The following is a 21,267-nucleotide window of genomic DNA, read 5'->3' on the forward strand; positions in this document are numbered from 1 at the left end:
GTTTACATTGGACAAAGGGCCAAAAGCAGTGTGAGCGAGAGGGGGGGGAGCTCAGGGCGTGGCTCATGACGCAAGGCTAGCCCCCCCCTCCTTAACAATATGGAATAGTGCACGGATCTGGGGCAGTGGCAGGGGCACCAGGAGCACTAGGTAGCAGCCAGACAACAATGGACAACAGCAGAAGCAGGGGGCTTCTCTCTCTGCAGTTTCTCTCCCTCTCTCCCGAGGGAGGCACACACAACATTTCATACACATTGAAGGGCAAAGGGAGCTCCAGCAGGAGACAATTATGCACAGTGGAGAACCGCTAAACGGCACAATAACACAAAATAAAACGAGGAACAAAAAGGGAACAACAAATTGAATCAAAGAAAAGTGAGCTTTCTTCATAAAAGATATATATATATATCAGAGGTTTTATGTCCGTATCTATTCACCATATATGCACATACATATGTATCTGTAATTGTAAGGAAGCCCTTTCGACCCCATAATGTATATAAGTTCTTGGTCAGCATCAATAGCCGAGTCTATTAAGCCTTGTCTGTCTGTCCGTCCCTATGAGCGTCTAGTTCTCAGTGACTATAAGAGCAGGAGCAATGACATTTTGTATTCTGACTTCTGTGATATCACACTGTCCCACCTCGAATATCAGTGGCATTCACAATTTTAAAGATACGAGAAAACTAAACACCAGATACCATACCGAATCAGATCAGATCTGATTATTAGTTTAGCCAGAATGAACAAATCAATTTTCTGTGGCTACGCAGCGCCGTCCACGCGCTTACTCATTCTCTCTCTCTCTCACACACTCTATCATCGTGCAGTGTGCGCCCTCTGGCGGAGGGGAGCCATACTGACTGAGTAGCTGCGACTCCAAACGTTCCCACTCGTTTACTAATATTTGTTTGCTATTTTTTAATAGTATTTATCTTTATATTTTATCTTTCATATTTTCTAGCGTTTCTGGTAATTTTATGGTATTTTATATTATTTTATTTGTGGTGTATAAATTGTATATATGTATATATATATATATATATATATATATATATATATATTGTGGTGTATAGAATTGCTGGTATTTTCCCTATAAACGCTCAGTCACACTTTCCATATGGTTTGATCCTGATGTTCTTGAATTTGAAATAGACGCTATGAATATACTTTATATACTTCAAAGAGTCGCAGCTTCAACTGCGTCTTCTTTAGCGAATATCAACTTTAACATCTCTATTGATTCGAAAATTTGAGTTGCATTTCCCAGAGGAACACCGAGTGTCCTTTCGCCAGAGCCAACTTGAGTCTTTCCTCCTGGATGCCACCATATGCCACCCATTGTGCGAGAGCCTCAAGGATATCCTGCAGATGTTTTATTGCCTGCCAAAAACACTGTGAAGGCGACAAGGGTCCGAAGGTGTAGCAGGGATACAAAGGATGGGCTTCATTTTAATCGAGTTGATATTATATGAGTGTGGAGTGATGACAAGTTTCCACAGCATTAAAAACTGTGTCCTCTATCAATCTCCCTCTCTCTCTCTCTCTCTCTCTGTCGGTGTGAAAATTGTTGGCATGGCCGTAGAAGCAGGATACAGTTTATCCTTACGCACACACACTATCATATACACACTCCCACATACACACTAGCGCCTAAAGCGATTTGCGGCCCCGAGACTTTTCCGATGGCCCAAAAACCTTATACATTTTAAGAGCTTCAGAACTTTGATGGCCTCCAAAATGCAAACAAATCAACACAAAATTCAATAAGGATACTGCCCCCAGAGAGGAGGGGGACACTGTGGCAGGATGCGGAGCCCAGCGACTGGTCAAAATGTTCCTTGGCTTTTAATAAACAGCCCTTAACGGCGGCAAAGGGCAGTGGGAAACGTAATATGATAATCAAACCGAGTGCCAAACCACGAGAACAAGCGGAGTGGCCCCCCACAACACCCCACGCCACGCCCCCGGACCCTTGGCAACCTTCCTACTCAATGAGCTTTTGGACATTTAAAACAATTTCTTTTGATTTCCCTCTTAAAGGCAAATGGCACAGGGGAAGGGCAACAGTCCGCACAGATTGCTCTATTAAGTAGGATCTAGGACTCGAAGCGGAATACTGAATGCCCTCTAGTGCATATACAATGAGAATGTATTTGAGGTACTTTCTTTAGTGGAAGAGGGGCACGGGGAATGGCCAATAGAAGTTACTCTTCATGCTACTCGAACCCATTTCTATAGCGACTCCCTGGACAGGACACTGGAACGGCCGGCCCTTGGTCTTTTGTTTGCACAGAAATATATATATATATATATATTTCACTATATTTTTGCCACAATTGTCAGTTGCCACAATTGTCATTTGCCACAATTGTCCAAACACTCGACAAAATTTATATAGAAAACAATTTTGAATTCGTTTTCTGATAGCGATCTACTTTTTGGATCTAAAAAGGCGGGCCAGTTGATTGGATAGGCACATCCCATCCCCTCATATTATATATTTAAAAAGCACACGCAGGTCCCGAGAGTCTGCGGAGTACATCCTGGATCATGTGCTGCATTTCCACCCACAAACTCAAGCTGCTGGTCGTTTGCCTGACGCTCCTTGTGCAGGTAATCCATTCCATCCGTTCTTATGGAGGAACGGTATATTTAATAAGTGTCCGCCTCTAGATTGATGGCGAGCTAAAGGCCGCCAATAATGCCACCCTCTTGTTGTACTACAGTCGTACAAAGTTTATCGGATATCTAATAACTCGCATCATCCTGGGCATATTTCTGGCCATTTGGGCATTCACTGGCTTCATATCGCTTTTCTATGATTCCGTTTGGGGTGTGGCTACTGTGAGTACTCCGTTAATGGATCCTCTTCAATCCTCAATCAATCTGTCAATCCGCATCGTCCATCTCTTCCCTAGTACTCCTCCGGCATCTGTTTCCTCACCGTTTTGGACCTTTTTACACTGTACTATCGCTATGTACTGCGAAATCAAGTATATTCCGATGAAAATGAGCGTATGAAACTAGAACGTCGTAACAAATGGCAGCGTGGACAACATAATCATGAAACGTTAGATGAAGGCATTGGCGATACTATGCTTTTGGTTATCAATATCGTTCAGGTACGATTCAATTAATCATTCACATCAATCATTTGTATGAATATACGATACGATGCATCTAGGTAGCCATTCAAGTTTCTGTCAATATTGCCGGCTGGTGGCTGGCCGTTCGACTGCGGAGGCATCACCAGAACGAGGAAAAATACGAGGCTGACAAGGTCTATCTCGAATACTTGCTCAAAACTCATCCACATACGACGCAGCCATCGAATGCGCAGTCCCAGAACCTGATGCAGCAACATCAAAATTCAAAGCGCCCATCAGGCATGAAATGAAGACTCGAGACCTCGGATTCCTTCTACTCACAGCAGCATCCAGCCGCAGGAGGCTCTTCAAGCCAAGTATCTCATAGAATTAGGGGCAGAGAAAAGATTCGTCCATTGAAATTATCATACTGCCTGCTTGAGGTGCCACTCACAAGTTTTTGGGAACGAACCCTCGAAAAATTGGTGGGTTGAACGTTGAACCTTTTATTCCAAATGCCACGCTTTGGGGCATATGGCTCTTGATTGGCTTTTGCGTTGCTTAGTGCGGATTTTCTTTGCTTTTTTCTGGTTTATTCCACTTCTTTTTGTGTGCTCTTCTGCTTTCCCTTTCATTGCTGTTTTGTCTGCCTTTTTTGCACACTTCGACTTCAGCTTTCGTTGCATGCAACAAGCGCTGCAACATTAAAGCAGCACAAGTTGACCTTAACAGGTCATGGCCAATGTCATGTCCCCTTTTTTGTTCGGGTTCAAGGACTCGTTGATGCACAGTTTTGCTTTCGTTTTCATTTCAGCTTGACACTCGAGAGGCCTGGAGTCTGGTGAAATACTGCTGCTGCTGCTGCTGCTGCCGGAGGGGAGGAGTAGATCATTGGCCTTTCGGGGCCCCCACATAAAAGATGCCAACGGAAATTGTAATTTGCCTATCAGAACGTGAATCGATAATAATCGACCATGGAGAAATATATTAATTACAAGCTGTTATTTAATTCAAATTTTTTAAACATTTATGTAATAAATATGATTTTCGGCAGTGAAAATACCTTTGAAAATGTATGTCCACAAATACCTATCGATTAATAATACAAAAAATATTCAAGCATTTAATCGATGAAGATTCAATGATTTAACAAAAAGACAATATTGATTATTGCACTTACTCGGTTATTTATAAACAAAATATTAGCAATGACTGCCGATAAGCCGAAGAAAAAACCGATTATTTTTAATTTTTAACCGTTGAGCCGATAAATTAATAAGAAACATTGATAGACGAGACCATTTTATCGAATATTCGATCAAATATTAAGAAGAAAAATACATAGATATCTTAAATTAATTCATAATTTGTCCAAAAGTTCTCAAAACACACTACCACCCATGTTGATTAATCGATATTTTTTGATAAGTAATCGATGAAAACAGTTGCATCAAATTTGTTTGATTTAAATAGAGATTCTGAAGTGCTTTATTTTTTTAGGCAGTGTTCAAATGTATTTATCGATGCTTAAACGAATATTGAACATTTTCTTGCAATTTGCATGAAGATTCTGAAATTATCGATGGCTTTCATGTGTTAATCGAATGCAAAGAAAACTTTACAAACTTTAGGAAATTGCTGGGAAAAGTTTTGCACAAGTTTTGCACCAACGCCTCGTGGCCTCGAATTTTGTTTCGCTTAAGTCGAGGAGTCGCGTTTTCACTTGATTTGATTAATAATCGCAATTGCCAGGCAGTTAAACTTACGAGTAGCACAATGGTTCCGCTTCTGCTCCCAGTGCTGGAAAGCATTCCCGACAGCTGTTATTATCAGGGAAAATATTAATTTAAAAACCCCACACACAAGGACTGCGACACACACACACACGCGTATTTCAGTGTCCTTCAATTGGATGTGACAATTAGAGGATGAGGCCCTGGGGCCTCACACACACCCAAGCACACGAGAGTACCGAGGACTGCCATGATGTGTGGCAGAATGTTAATTTAATAATCCATTCGCACAGTCCTTCCCTCAAAAGTCAGGCTCTCAATAATCAGGATAATGATAATAAAGGGGATGCCATTACACGGATATTCCTACCACATTTCGCGTCTCGTTTCTCGGCTCTCGCTCTTCATGTCTCATGCTGTTTCTTGTTTCTTGTGTGTTCATTTCTGTTCACAGTTCGTTTGTCGCTTTTCTCCATTGTTGCCACTCTTCCACTGACAATGTAAACAATAGCTGGCATAGACACAACACACACACACAGACCTCTCAGTTACATCCCACATCCCAACACTTGTACAGTGAGATCTCTCCTAAGCGGACAGCCAAAACTTCACTGCGAGATTTACTCATTCAGAAGAGATTCAAGATTCTAAATTCTAAGGAATTCCAAGGATCAGGCGGTTTCAAAATGATCCCAAAAGCTTATAAGAGTGCCTGGATTCTCGGGAAGACGCATATTCCCATAATGTAATGCAAAAAGTAGGATCTTTAGATCTTTTTGGAACAGACATGCAGCAGCACCCATCCGTCGATCGAATTGTGTTTCTGGCCGAAAATAAGCGCGTAGCAAGCTTTTGTTTGGTGTCACCGTCTACAAGAGAGAGCCTGGGATAAGGTATACAAAATGTTCTTACGGTTCACTACCATATCGTACTTGTGTTCCCACTGTAGAACTTTCACTGTACCATCTACCACATACTAATCTCTTTTACTTTTAATGGAACCCTCCTTTGATTGTGGACGGGGAGTGGAAGTTTTTAAACTTTTTTTACCAGCTGATAAGCTAATTTATTTACGCGCCAAATGCCGGCACACACGCACACACTTTGAGTCCATGACGTGCAGCAGCGCCCTTCCGTTGGTCGATTTTGGTCGGTTCTACCCTTCGTTTAATGTCCGCCTTCATCAGAGAGAGAACCTTGGATGATCTGAGAGAAACTCTCGTTCGAAGCCCATAAAAAGTTTCAAAATGTAAAAAATTTCAAGTGAATTTAATTTGGCTTTATTTTAATTACTTTTTTATTTTTTTCACGGAAAAAACACACTCCAAAAAAAAGCGAAGGAAGAACTAGATGAGGATTTGCTGCAGCTTTTGTCGTGTTGCTTTCTAGAATTTGACGGATTTGATTTGAAGGAAAATACGAAGAAGAAGAAGGAAGCAAGCGCGCGAGAACTTAAAGCGTTTTAACGGTCAAAAAAGCGTTAACGTCGTCGCCCGTTATCGTCGCGCGGTATTTCACCGACAGAAACTCTTCGCATGTCAACACGCGCCAAAATGTTGCCAGCGACTGACTGAGGCAGAGGCAGTGTGTGTGGCAAGCAGCGGCGGCAGTGGCAAGACGCACTTGATGGAACACGAACGAAACACGATCCAAGAGACGCCCACACACATACTCGTGCACTCACGGAAGAGGCATCCATCCTCCTGGGTACAAGAGCATTCATTGAGAAAAAAAGAAACGAGCAAACGAAAGGACGACGATAGGAAAGACGAAGGACGAGGGCGGTAGGACAAAACAAAAATCATATGTCCCCATATTCGCCTTAAAAGTACAGCTGATGCTGTGGGCAAAAAGCTTCAGGCGAGTGAAGCTTTTGTGGGAAGCTTCAAAGCTACAGAGAAGGCGCATGCGCAGAGGCTGCAAAAGCCCTCTTTCATTTTCTCTCTCTCTCTCTCTCTCTGTAACTCTCTGGCTGAGAGGACACTTGTTGCACCCATGTTCATATGTTTATCTATCTAATTATCCAATTTATTTAATGAAAATCTTTGCAAAAATATTTTTTGGAACTACAGTGATTGACAAAATAATAGAAACGGCATATTTATTTCTTATTTTTCAAAACTTTCTTCGATGAATATTTTGCTTAAGTTGCATAAACTTAATGGAAAGCGTATACAGTAAAGTATCAAAATATAACAAAAGAATTATATTAAAAAATCTGTATGTACCAATAATCAATTTTTTAATTTTTGACGCCAGTTTGTATTGAATTGTTTTTCCTATCTTGTTTAAAAATGGCTGAAATCAAATTATAGAGTTAATATTTCATAGACTAAAGACAAAAGAAGAAACTATTGCTACGGATCCCGTTTTGTTTGCTTTTTTTATTCGTTTCAGAATAGGTCGTTGAGTAAATTCTACGGCGATTGAATGAAAACATATGATAAATCAAAAAAATTAACGCGCTAGATGGCCCTACTATTTTCTACAAAAAAACCCAAATAAACGAGGAAGAAGTTCTACAACCTCCTGTTTGAAAATAACCTGTCATCGGTAGATCTTAAAAATTATCTAAATGCAACTGTCAGTAGCCGTACCATTACTTAGGGAACAAATTAAAAAAATCTAGTCAAATTCACGAAAGTGCATTTTTAACGTCAAAAATTGAAAAAATGTGTTGTTGTCAGATAAAACTAAGATCAATTTTTTTGGATTTGATGGAAAACACCTTAAGAATACTACCCACGCTCCAAGGCACTCCCTTAAAACTGTTAAACTAGTTGGTGGAAACATAATGATGTGAAGGTGCTTTCCCCATTCGGGTATTGGTCCAAAAAAAAGAATTTTAATAAACTGGACAGTATGATAATGAATTGGAAAGGCATTAAAGTGTGCTTTCCCGTAGGATAATGACCCGAAACTGCCGAAGAAATGGTTCCTGGACAGCAAAGTTCCACTGGTGAAAAGGCCTTCACAGTCACCAGACCTAGGTCTAATCGAAAACCTTTGGGGGATCTTAAAGAATAGAATTCGTGAGACTAAGTCCAAAAATAAGGATGATTTGTGGAAAAAAGGCATTCGTCTGGTGCCGGAGGGAGAGAGCAAGCCATGGATTATTTCTCGATTTGGAAAAATTTCAAAAGTAATTCTTTTCAATCACGTTAGCACCGACCCGCCGCTCAATTGAGGATTCAATAACCCACCCTACAACTTCAAGCTGATTTCAAAACATGTATTTACCGACAAATACATACATGTACGAGTTTCTAATAGTCGTACTCGTCTTCCTACTCCTCCTGATGAATGCACTGGCGACCTTTGTGCCCCGCTACACTCTAGGAGGTAGTAAGCTCTTCCAGAAGATGCAAATGATATTTCTTAATCGTTCTCTGTTCTCTTTGTATAACAGCCAAACGCAAGTGTAAGGAAGATTCTGATTCTGATCACGAGACATATTTGGGACAGGCCTGTGGCCACTCCCGTTTGAGCAATCATTTCACAGGACTGGTACTGGCGGCCGGTGGCCGTAACGAGGGCGAACCATCATTGTGTCAGGACCACTATGATGTCTAAAAGCCATTCATTGGCAAAAAAATTGAAATGTAAATAAATTTAAACTTCAGTTTTGCGTTTTGGACGCTTAAGCCTTTCCTCATTCCATTCCTTTGGGGGCTTGCCTCCAAATCTCAGCGAAGCTGTGCATCAAAATGTTTTGAGAGGAGACTGCATCCTCTCCAGCGCTCTTTTGAATCACAGGATAGTTTGCAGTAAAGCTCTTCCGCAGGCACTGGAGCTTACAACAAGCTTTCCTTCGTATTTCACCCAGTGAACAAATTCTGTAATGAAATATTCGATTTAAGAGCGGGAAATTTGCTCGAAACAGAGGCCTTCCTTCGAGACGCTTTCGAATGATCCCCTAAGGCGGTGAATGCGATCTCAATTCAATATCCATTCAAGAACCTATCATTCGTATTCGCCTCCTCGCTGAGACCCACATGAGCACAAAAATTCATTCATGCTCCCCCTTTGATTCGCTTGCATTCATTTGAATGCATTCATGCAGAGCTGCAGTACAAAAATTAGAATTTATATGAAATGGATTAGTTGTTTTAGAAATTATGCGTTAAGAAAGGTCAAATGCAAATAAACATGCGAAACATCTATCAGATCGGGGGCGCATCTCCTAGCCCTTTCTCTCTTTTTTCACTGAAACGAGGACTAATATTAAGAGGACATTGACTCTTTTCTCCCCTTGGGTGTATTTTTCTAGGGGCATATTTTTAATTTTTATTTAAGATTTAAGCAAAAACCAGATACAATCAAAAAAAATTAGCGTGAACAGCACTTTTGGCGCTGGGTTGTGTGTTCGTTATGTGATTTGAAATATATAATGAAAAAGTGGAATACACTTCGCAGAATTTTTTAATAGTTCCGATCAATATACATACGTATATATAGATTTGTACACTTTGTTTTCATAATTTATGGAAATATATTTTCCGCCTAGAGCCTGGGAAAAATTATTTCATTCATTTTTTGTACATTGTGAATATTAATTAGATTATTTTTCTGCATTAAATTTAATTTAATGGAAGCTTAATTAATTATTCTCTCAGATTTCAGAAATATATGCTAAATTATGCTAAATGAATAAGCATCCCAACCATAATCCCCATCCCATCAACGAATCTAATTACGAGGCTGGCTACCCAACATCTGTATAAGCAGGACGGCAGTCCCATCGTATAAGTAGTCACCGCCTGAGGCCACACACATATGGGTGTGCAGGACAGGGCACTGGGTAGTGGACTGACTGTCTTGTTTTCTGCCTTGTTTTCTCTTCCATATTTACCATAATTAATTAAGTTTGAACCTTGTCTAGCCATGGATAGAGAATCATCAGAGAATCGACAGCACTACCAAACAACTCGATTTGACGGCCAGAAACACACACACAAGCACACAAAAGTAAGAAGATGGACAAAACTTTCAACTATAATTAATAACATCCTGGAGACTGAAGTTTCCTGTTGTCGATAGGACATAAGGACATGTGTGATAATAGATAATAGATAACAGAGAAGCACTCACCTCAATGGTTATGTGGTGGCCGCGTGTACGGAAATTGTCATCGTTTCCTCGTAGATTCTTCGAGTCAATTTGCACATTCGTCTGCATCTTGAAGGCCGTAGATTGGATTCCTCGTCTGAAAAAGATGAGCGTTTAAGTGAAATATTCTTATGAACCAAAAAACCCATAAACTGCACCCAAAAGGGAGCTCTTACACGACGATTTGGCAGGAGAATCCAATGATGCGTGACCTTGATAAAGATGCCAAATAAAGTAGAAAAAGCAATGGCCCTATGAAAATGTCGGCCATAAAAAAGGCAAATGGAAACGCTCAAAGAATTTTCCCACAAAAAATTATATGCTATAAATTTGATCGATAAACCGATAAAAAGGGCTAACAAAATGTAGGAGAAAAATAAGAAAATTATGAGACCGTATGGTATATAGAAACAGGTGTGACACGTAATATTCTCTCCTTTAGAATCCACAGCTACAAATTTCAATGGTTTCTATTTATTTGCTGCAATAATTTTCAATCGATCTTTTGCATAATTTCACACTACTTATCGATTTGTTTCAATCAATCGAAATATAGATTTCCCATTTTGATTACTGTTGAATTGATTTCTACCGACTATTGATTTTTATACCCGGTACTCAAAAAGAGTATAGAGTATATTAGATTTGTGGGGAAAAAGTATATATATATATTCTTGATCTGCATCAATAGCCGAGTCTATTGACACATGTCTGTCTGTCCGTCCCTATGAGCTCCTATTCTTTGAGACTATAAGAGCTAGAGCAACCACTTCTGTGATATCTCACTTTTACTTTCCGCCCCCACAAAAGACGAACATCTATGGCATCCAAATTTTTTAAGTCAGTAAAAAATCAAAAGCACAGAATTATAAAGGATGACTATACCTTCTAGACTGCAGAATCTGATCGTGTTACTATAGCCAGAATGCAGAAAAAAATTTCATTCTCTCTCGCTCTGTCCCTTTATAATCTCAAAGACTATAAGAGGTAGAGCAACCAAATTTCTTCTCCAAACTCCTGTGATATCGCATCTGCACCAGTGTATTTCATAAATTCGCACCACCCATCTTTGACATCCCCAATTTCAAAGATACGAAAAAACCAAAAACGTAGACTCGTAAAGAATGACCATATCTTCTAGACTGCCAAATCTAGATCAGATCGGATCATTACCATAGCAAGAAGGAACAAATCAATTTGCAGTGGCTACGCAAACCCAGCGCTTACTCATTCTGTCTCTGTCTCTCTCACACACTCTTCGTGGTACAATGTGTGCGCCTTCTGGCGGAGAGGAGCCATACTGACGGAATATCGGCTATAAATGTAAGTCGCGGTCGTAGCAGCGACTCACAACGTTCCCCCTCGTTGTTTATCGATTCATCAATTTCCCTCTTATTTCTATTGATAAAAATTCGATAATTGGCTATGTACATATATGTATATATGTATGTACAAATGTGGAGATGTCTGCGTAATCGATTTAGTAATCGTTCGGTTAATAATCTCCAAAAAACTGTTCCTTTATCTACTGCCATTACAACACGCCTTAACGAACTCCTCAACATTCTCCGTCGTAGGGGAAAGAATTCCATCAAAATTTCATAAAAGAATATGCCAGAGACGAGAGGGAGAATTATGTGAGAAATTTTCATCATCAGGCTGGCTTCCAGTGTTATGAGGAAGAAGAAAGTCCTGAAGTCTGAAGTCTGTTCTGTGTAATGAATGTCCTTTGGCATACCACGAAACTGGGTTAGATGGTGCGACTTGGGAGGAAAACCCATCAACCTGGATGTGAATTTTTTTTTGTTTGTTTGCCAGACATGTTTATCCCGGGTTTTCCCTTATTTTTCCTTCCTTTGAGTGTTTTTGGAGGGGTAATTCGAGAAACCGCATCGCCGATTAACACAGGAGCCAACAAGTGCAGAGCCATCGCATGGCAGGTGCCATGCCCTCGTGCCCTCGTGCCCTCTTGCCCTCCAGTCCCTCCTACATTTGTATGGAACAACAAAATTTCAAAATTTAATTTGCACCTTAGCTTTATTTATGCAGCAGCAAAGAGAGCCTCAGAGTGAGGCAGGGGCTGAGGGCAACTTTAAGGGAAAGACACCTGCACAGAGCACTTCAGAGAAGGCAAAGTCATTTCTTGTAGTGCCACTTGCTGGATTCCTGCCTCACTCCGCTTCACTTTACAGCCAGCCACGTCCATCCCCTCGAGTGACACGCCAGCATTCTGCATTTTCCCCTTCTCCATCACTCGGCTACGGCTCCATTTAGCGCGCGCCTTCACCCGAACAGTTTTTCAACCGCCGGGGGGCCACGAGCCATGAAAACCAGGAGGAAAGAACCACAAACTCGGGCACCATGGAGCCACCAGAGTCCACCAAAGCAATCTGCAAGAAGTGAAGCCACAAGGCCAAGGAAGAGTCTTTGAGAATAGGAAATGGGGAAAAATGCTAAATGAATTGCTGTGTGGGAGTCAAAGACTTAGGAATACGCTGCAAAATACTACCAGTAAGACCCGCTGCGAATCCTTGACTAATATCCACAGACAGACAGTGGATCACATGAATGTAAGGCAACACTGTACATGATCGAAGTGCCGTCGAGAGTATATTCGGCTGTGTTCAGAGATTTCTGCATATGCTCTGCCGTTGACTCTGAGCATTCTCTCTGTCATAACTATTTGTTCATGCATCAGCATGACCACAATACAATACACCCTTGGTGCTGCCCCTATTGTGGGGCTTTAATTAACTTACACACCTGTAGGGGAGCAGGAGCGAGAGCAGTGTAAGGGCAGATGCTCACCAAAAAACATTTAATATTTTGATTGAAGCTTCCGTAAGGACACCCCACTGAAAGGTATCCCGTGTGCTTCATGTGTGTATATGTTGTTTGTTGAGTGTTAACCAAATTAGTGGCGACTGTTGCATTGTTCCTTCATGCAACAAACACACAATGTAAGGCAACACTGTACATGATCGAAGTGCCGTCGAGAGTATATTCGGCTGTGTTCAGAGATTTCTGCATATGCTCTGCCGTTGACTCTGAGCATTCTCTCTGTCATAACTATTTGTTCATGCATCAGCATGACCACAATACAATACACCCTTGGTGCTGCCCCTATTGTGGGGCTTTAATTAACTTACACACCTGTAGGGGAGCAGGAGCGAGAGCAGTGTAAGGGCAGATGCTCACCAAAAAACATTTAATATTTTGATTGAAGCTTCCGTAAGGACACCCCACTGAAAGGTATCCCGTGTGCTTCATGTGTGTATATGTTGTTTGTTGAGTGTTAACCAAATTAGTGGCGACTGTTGCATTGTTCCTTCATGCAACAAACACACAGCACAAAGAAGAAACAAAGAAAAAGGGTAAAACGCACACAGACAAGTGTATGTCTGTATGTACGTACATTGTCCCCTACTTACATATGCATGGGGCATTTCCAATTTTCCCTGGCATTGTTTTCCACACAGTGTTTCCTCGTGGTCGCATTTTCATGGCCCTTGGTGATTGCGGCGGAGCCACGGCCCTGTGGCAGGCCAATCAAGCTGCAATTGTTGCCGCTGTTGTCAAACTACAGGAAAAATTCGTTGCATATTTGAGAGGCACAGTTTTTCGTGAGCTATGCGGAATGCGAATGCGAATGCGAATACCAATCGGTTTGCATAAGTGATTGGTTCATTAAGAGGGTATCGTCGATTACTCTGAAGAAAGGGGGATATCCCCGAAAACAGGGTCATCCCCTCGTGCGGAAGTGGTCCCTGGCTTTCATTTCCAGAAATCAAAGCATTCAAAATGGCTATAAATGTCCTTCATAAATAGTTCTACCATTCCCCCCACCCACCGTTTACCCATTCCGAGTCAAGTGTCTATTATTCTCAGCATTTGCATCTGTATGTGTGTGCGTGCGGCGTGTCCTGAATGTGTATGGGGACTCTACGAGTATTTCTACCTACATATGTACATGGATGTGTTTCCATTTCGATGATGTGTGCATAGAATTGTTTATTCTACGAGTAGTTCCTGCCACCAAATAGCAAAAGCAATCAGCATTCGTTCCAGCATCAGTCGCGTATAATTCGATCGTTTGCAGGTAATTCGAGTGGTGACAGAGCCCTATGTATGTATGTATGTTCCTCTGATTCCTATTCCCATTCCTATTGTATTCTCTTTTGTTGTCCCACTCTCAGTCACAGTTGGACAGCTGTTCCAATTGATGTTTACACTGACACAGGCGATGTATCGAAAGAGTGATCCCAAATAGTAAAAGTAAAACTTTAAGATTATTCAAAAAATTCACTGTAACTCACTGTCCCGCGCTATGCGGTTGCGCTCCTCGGTCGATAGATAGAAATTTTACGAATTAAGTCCCAAATAAATCTTTAAAATTTGTTAAAAATAAAGAATTCTTTTTTTATATGAAAATATATCGAATTTATTTCAAAATTATAGGAAACGCTAGATCCAATATGATTTTTCTAAGAAATATTGTTATTTTTGTTTTTTTGAAAGTTTCTTTTTACAATAAAAAGTCACGTTTTTTACATTAATAGCCTTTCCTTTCCCATTCGAACACTCATTTGTTATAGTAATAATTTCCATCAAAAGTCACCGGTCCAATTAAAACCGACAGAGTTGTTAGTATACAAATCACTGTTTCCGCTCATTAAGTGACAAAAGGAGCTACAATTTCCCTCTAATTAAGTGACAAAAAAAGTAGGATTTTCCCCTCCATCAACAGAGTCTTTTTCCCTTATGACCGAAGCACTTTTCCGTTTGGGACTTTGGCTTCGCTTCGTTTTGTGGCTTGATTTGGTTTCCTATTCCATACGAAATGTGTGTGTTTGTATTAGCTTTTGTATCTGTGTTTGTATATCTCCTCACTCTCTTTCTCTGTGTGTTTGTGTGTGTGTGTGTGTGTGTGTATCTTTTCATTGTCTAAATAATAAACAGCCTCAGATATTTCACTCGCTTTACTAAATAGAAACAGAGACCCACACAGAAATCCCCACGGAAAGGGAGCTGTAGCCATGGAAGGGCAGATGAGAGATGGGGGATGGTGGGGTCTCATAAGCATATGACTGCTACCTGGGGGGTGGAAAGCAGTGGAGAAGCAGGAGAATACAGGAATATACATCTATGGATCTCTCGGATGTGTGCGTGTGTGTGTGTGTGTGTCGCCAGAGTGTTACCATTGTCATTGTGGCGCAAAATGACTTTGTCTTTCATTATTTATATTTATTTGTTGTTGATGCTGTTTCTGCCTCTGTTGCCACTCGGCTCCTTTGCCACTTGCCGCATTGCCATCTTGTGTTGCAATAAGCGCCAGCGCAACGGAAATCTTAGCATACTTAAGTGGGCGCCAGCGCCCTAGAAGGCATGGACTGCAGTCTGGTCTGCCTTCTGCATTAAGGGACCACCACGACGAATGCGCTGCCAAGTCGCTGGGCCAGCAGACAATCCGATTTACTGGCTAGAAGTGCCCACTGCACTGCCCACAACAAAACAGCTTAAATACACAGCGAGAAATAACAGGAGAGCATAAGTTCGGACTATATAAATACATATTAGATGGGGCCACTTGAGGGAACATTTTCACGGTAATTGGTAAACGAGAGAGAGAGGCAGCTCTCTTAGATTATCTCCATTTCTCTCAGTGCATTCAGTGCTCACAGTGAAGCTGTGTGTGTATGTTTCCCAACGCGAAAAGCAGAATAAATGAAATGAAATAAATACGAGTTAAGGCAGAAGCAACGCCAACCAGCAACAGAGGCAGAGCAGCATCAGAGGCAAGGAAACATCATGTAGAGTGAGAAATATTTTCCAAACACAACTTGCATTTTTCAAGGAGCTGCCTGCCCCGCAATAGTGTGGCAGCAGTCCAAAAAAGAAGAGCAGAAAAGCAGAAACAGAAACAGAAAATTGTGGCAGAAGGAGCGGAGGCGGTGGCAATGGTGCATTCAACTCAAAAAGAAGCACCAGGACGAATAGAATGATGGGGGACACGGATGATTGCCATCAAATGATTGACAAATGAAGCAAGAACCTTGAGGTGGCATGAAACTATTAAACAATGAAGCACAGCACAAATCACAAAGGAGAAAAGAGAATCTTTATAACGTTGGGGATGAACGAGAGCTTAATAAAGTATCTGGGGACTTAGGAAATTACAAAAATAGAAGATAGGCACTGAAGTAAGGAGGTAGAGAAAGTAGTCAATTTTTTTAATTCAAATTTACTTTTCTTTGCCCATATTCCTTAAGTTTCTTGCCGCTTGTCTGCACATTTTCCATGAGTTTTGATTGAAATATCAACAACAGGATGAGCAGCGAAAGTGCCCCACACCGGCTGCCACACATCACATCTCCATCACACTCCACACACCCCATTCCCTGTCGCCTGAATCCAATGTATCCAAGGACAACTTTTCACCAGTATGGTAAAAAAGTACTACATAATAATAATCATAAATAAAGCAGAAAATACAGGAGTGGGAAACGCAGTTCCTGAAGCGCCGCACAAAGAAGGTACACGCCACTTTCTGTGGCATAAGCAGGAACTCTGCTCTCTTTACAAAAAGAAAACACATTCGCCCCAGCGTTCCCCTCGCGGCAGCCCACGATATGACATTATCTAAACCGTAAAGTGATGATAATGTTATCAACGGCGGGAAACTCCTTGTTTTTCACTCTCGTTTCCACTCGCGGAAACATTTAAATTCATTTTTTAGGGTATTTTCAGTTGGTTTCGAATTACTCCGGGCAGGCAGGAGGTAGCTCGTATATGAACCACGTATAATCGCCATCTTTCAACCGTCGACGACGACCCATGAAAATGTTTTATTAGATTGCCAAAAAGCTTTTTGTTATTGTTGTCTTAATGAAGTTTTGGGCCGAGCCGTTTTCGCTCTTGTTTCAATTTTCCCTTTGGCCTGTACTTTCTTCTCCTTTCACCCAGAACAAGTCTATGGGACCTTTGAGGTTAACTTTCATTGAGATTTTCGTTAACTCTTTATTTTTTCTATCGCAAAACTTGCCCTTTGAGCCATCTTACGCCTCGATGGACGACAGCAGCAGCAGGAGGAGCAGCAGGCGGTGCCCTCCAAACGTGTTAATCAGTGGCCCGCATCTGGGAGCAAAATTTGCCTTTTCCATCATCTACGGACCAATAATTTGGTTACTCAAAACCTTTTTATGCATCTCCTGTGAATCGCTCTCTCCCTTCCCATAGCACATAGCACACAAACTTTAGCTACTTTTCCTCCTGCGAATCCTATTTTCTGGTAGTTCAAAGGGTTTTCGGGGGATCTCTCTCATGAAATTCGCTTGACATTCGACACACGAAAAGTAGAACAGGAAGATGGAGAAGTCAAATAAAAAGTTTTCTTTTTTAATGGAATTGCCAAAGGTACAACAACAACAACAACAACAACAAGGTGGAAGGTAGATGATGGGGCGGGGGGGAAGTCGCTCTTCGACCATCCATTCCATCGGCTGCCAAAAAGTCAGGGTCATGATGACATTACTTTCTCTCCCTTCTCTCCACAATCCCCCACTGCTCTACTCTCCCTCCCGCTCAAGCACATGTGCGAGTTAATTATACCCCGCAATCGTGGCAGCACTAAAGGGTATATTTCATTCATATAGAAAAAGAATAGGTGCGTGTAAATATCAGAATCAAAGCCCGTTTTAATGCCCCTAAACGAACACACAGCCGAATACACTCTCGATGGCATACACTCTTCGTACTTTCCACTTCGATCGCCGAAGTTTTTTGCTTTCCTTCATTCTCGCCCACGCAGAACGACACCACGAGCACCCGTCGCTCTAGGCAGAACGGGAGAGCAATATAGTAGATTTCGCTCTGCCTGCGAGATATATATCACCCGACAGATCAGCGCCGAACGCAGAAACCAATGTAAATTACAGAAACAACATTTTACGGCTCTTGAGAGGGGCAACGACACGAAGATCTCTCCCGCTCTCTCACAATCAGATTCGAGTGTTTTCTTTGAGAGACAAAGATGAGTATAGCTGTGGATTCAGGCAGGATGTCGATTGCCAGTCAGTATGTCTCTTTCTTTGTTCTTCTAAATCCTTGTACAGGGTATCTTTAAGTCGTAAATAGTGGCCCAAACGCCCTTTGCTTGTTTCCATTGGCTTGTGTCAACGTACAGTGTAGTGATGCCTCATGTCTGCCGGCTGTTTGCACATTTTTCGGGTGCGGGGGCCAGAAGTTGGCGCCTTTTGCGATATGCAAACTGCAAACTGCAGCCATTTGGAGTCGTGTTCAGGGGTCAGGGCTATCCCAAAACATGCACGAGGAGTGGGGGGGAGGGCAGGCCATGCACTCAACTTGATTCCATTTGCAACACTCTGCAACTGTTGCACTTTGGCAGCAGAAACTCCCCGTATCCCGATCTAACCCTTTCCTTTTCCTGCCCCTCCTCCATTGAGTGTTCTCCACTCTGGCTCTCTCCACTCTCTTCGCCTCTCACCTCCTCATCTTTGGTTTTTTTATTATTGGAATTTCTGTCTGTTAGATATGCAAATGTCTCAACAAATAACTACAAAGTTTGAAACAAAAATTCGCATTGAAATGAACAAAAATGTTCACATTTTCCAAAAGTGAAGCCAATCGAAACAATGTCAATAGGGGGCGCACAGTTTCCCCGAATTTCCTGCAATCCTTCAGCCATTTCCACAACACAATTTTCTCTGGTGAAAACCCTTCCACTGTGTACATGAGCTATGGGAAAAAGTTAGTAAAGATAATACCATAATCGTCCCATGATATATTTTCCCTGGAAAAAACAAAAATAGCACAACTTTCCCTACTCTGAAAATGGAAATTTTTCCTAGAATTCTCTGCCATTCGTTTGGGGGAAACGATTCACTGGCAGATTTGTTATACGAAGAAAATGACTAAATGATTTTTTCGTTTAACGTTTTTTTTAAAAGAACACTTTATTATGAGATTGCATTGCATTTTTTCCTAGAAAACTTCTCAAACGAAATTCTTGCCATCTCTTTCGTTAGCAATTTGTTCGGGGAAACGATTTATTGCACAATTTAATGGAAAAAATTTCTCCCAGTTATTATTTGAATCTTTACGCACTTTCTGCACAGAAAACATTTTAGATTAAATTCTTCGAACTTATACCTCAGAAACGTACGAGTACATCTTTAAGTTTACAATTTTGAAGGATATAAAAATGATAATGATAGGCTCTTCTTTGTGGTACTGTACTGTTGTAGAAGAGTATTACATTTTTCTCTTTTAGATACTCCTTTTCCCGCCCCATTTTCATAGTCCCCTCTCAGGGATTGGGTTTTGTGTCAAATGCCTGGGAAAACTTTGGCGCACTGTTGAACGGATTGTTTTTGTTTTTGTGTGTGTTTGGCTCCATTAAATGGTTTGTGGTGCATGAATGGTGTGGTCAGTGGTGCATGCGCTCCATTGTCTGTTTTGCAACATGAATGTTATTTCTGAGGATATTTGCATAATTGAGCAGCCGCCATAATTCCGCCGACAGTCCAATTGATTCAATAAAAAAAAAAAAATTTACGGACATTTCTCAATGGAATTGTTGCATGTGGCATGAACATACAATAGATGGGTTTAAATTGCAGCAGACGCAAATTCAAATTCAAAATTCATGCTTCGGCATGCAATTAGCTTTCGCGTGCCCTCGTTCAGTGCCCTCCCAGAAGTTTTTAGCCCCCTCTTTTGACCAGTCGATGGATGGGATTAAGCCATCAAACGCGAGTGTCAATCAAAATAAGTTGAAATGGGTCGGGGCCGGGGTGGGGATTATTCTCTTTGAGGGCATGTACAAGATCGATGTACAATTTCATTCAAAAACAAGAATATGGTATATTCCTGGATTTATACGGGCTTACATTCGCTTCTGTTTTAGTCAGCAAATGGTTTAAGTTTGTATGAATCTATTTCGGTTTGACTACATTTTTGCATTGGTTTTGTCGGATTAAATGAGTTTATGCAAGGTTATAGGATCTAAAATGATATTAATGGGAGGTGCCTGTGGATTTGAGTTGTAATGCAATGATTTTACATTTATTTAAAGTGATGTAAGGGCTGCAATTGATCGGTTCTTTAAGTACTGGACTAGTCCTGTTCCATTACTTCCGCTGTCATATGTCTGCCGCGGTCCTCTCAAAGGACAGCAAAGGACAGAGTATATATATCATAATATATTACAATATATTACCCCTCTAAGGGGAAGTTAAAATGGAAGAGACTTGAGTGCCATGCCATGGTGTATGAATCATCGATCCGCAAGCCCCTCATTGCCCCAGCAGCACCTGCAGTCCACTCCACTCGATTGGCCCCATTAAAAGCATCATCAGGCGTGTATTAAGGCAGAGATTTGTTGGTGCCACGAGCGATGCGATGCGCCTGGTTTTGCATTTAAATATTGAACATATTTAACATAAATAATGCGACAAGCAGCTTAACTCGTATTTTGCATCAAAAGGTCATTAAAATTTCAGTGACTCGTTCGATGGTAAATAAATAAAAGCTGGAATGAGGAATGTGGACGGTGCGAAGAGGAATACCTGTTGGGGGGAAGGGCAGAGTACAGTACATTCAAGTGTCAAGGAGCAAAAGGAGCAGCAGCGCTCCTCCGGATAATCAATCATTTGTGTAGACGGAAAGCAGCCTTTATTCTACGAGTGTGTTCTTGTGTTTGCAACTCATTTGTTAGGTATTTGCCACCTGCAACAGCAACAGCAATAGCACCACATATTCAAAGGGAAAGAGATAGAGGGATGGTGAGAGAGAGAGAGAGAGAGAGAGCGAGGAGATAGCATTGAGAGCATTTTCTGCTCTTCTGTCTTTGATAAATGTCAAAACATTTACAGGGTTTCCCCTGCCTGGCTGCATAACAAATCAAACGTTTGACAGATGTCAGAGGAGGAGCCATCATTCGAGAGGACACTGTGTGGGGCATGCCACAACTGGTGGGCACCAGGAGGAAAATATAATGGCTTTTGGGTATTATTTGTGCCACTCTCACTCAGGCCACTCTTTACGATTGTTGAGTGCGTGCAATTAATTAAATAATTTTATTTATTTATTTATGAGAGACAGGAATATACTGGCAGCAAGGGGAGCAAAAACATGAGCACGCTTCAGTGGATGATAATTACATTTTCTACGTTTAAAGGAAACTTCTCTTCTCCACTACTCCCACCCTTCTCTGCCTTTCAATTAGCAAAGTCACGTGCCACACACACACACACTAGGGGTTAAGCTGCTTAAGTTCATTAGGCTATAAAACTCGCGCCTTCCATCTTGCAATTCCC

At 41.4% G+C, this 21,267-nt stretch overlaps 2 protein-coding genes across 3 annotated transcripts in view; one reads left to right on the forward strand and one right to left on the reverse strand.

Moving 5' to 3' along the window:
- LOC108164880 (dipeptidyl aminopeptidase-like protein 6) overlaps positions 1 to 21,267 on the reverse strand; it is a 119,882-nt gene that overhangs the window by 85,304 nt on the left and 13,311 nt on the right. The window contains exon 2 of one of the 2 annotated variants that reach the window (XM_033388052.1): positions 9,914 to 10,028. In XM_033388052.1, the coding sequence (XP_033243943.1) occupies positions 9,914 to 10,000 (87 nt within the window). In that variant the 5' untranslated portion in view covers positions 10,001 to 10,028. Of the gene's footprint in view, positions 1 to 6,115; positions 6,385 to 9,913; positions 10,029 to 21,267 lie in introns of those variants that run through there. The other variant, XM_017300827.2, reaches the window with a different exon arrangement.
- On the forward strand, positions 2,362 to 4,143 carry LOC108164881. Its single transcript, XM_017300828.2, has 5 exons — positions 2,362 to 2,616; positions 2,677 to 2,847; positions 2,922 to 3,125; positions 3,188 to 3,574; positions 3,904 to 4,143. The coding sequence occupies exons 1-4, from the start codon at positions 2,554 to 2,556 to the stop codon at positions 3,398 to 3,400; spliced, it is 651 nt and encodes a 216-aa protein (XP_017156317.1). The 5' UTR covers positions 2,362 to 2,553; the 3' UTR covers positions 3,401 to 3,574; positions 3,904 to 4,143.

Source organism: Drosophila miranda, chromosome XL, assembly GCF_003369915.1.
Source record: "Drosophila miranda strain MSH22 chromosome XL, D.miranda_PacBio2.1, whole genome shotgun sequence".
Classification (NCBI taxonomy): domain Eukaryota; kingdom Metazoa; phylum Arthropoda; class Insecta; order Diptera; family Drosophilidae; genus Drosophila; species Drosophila miranda.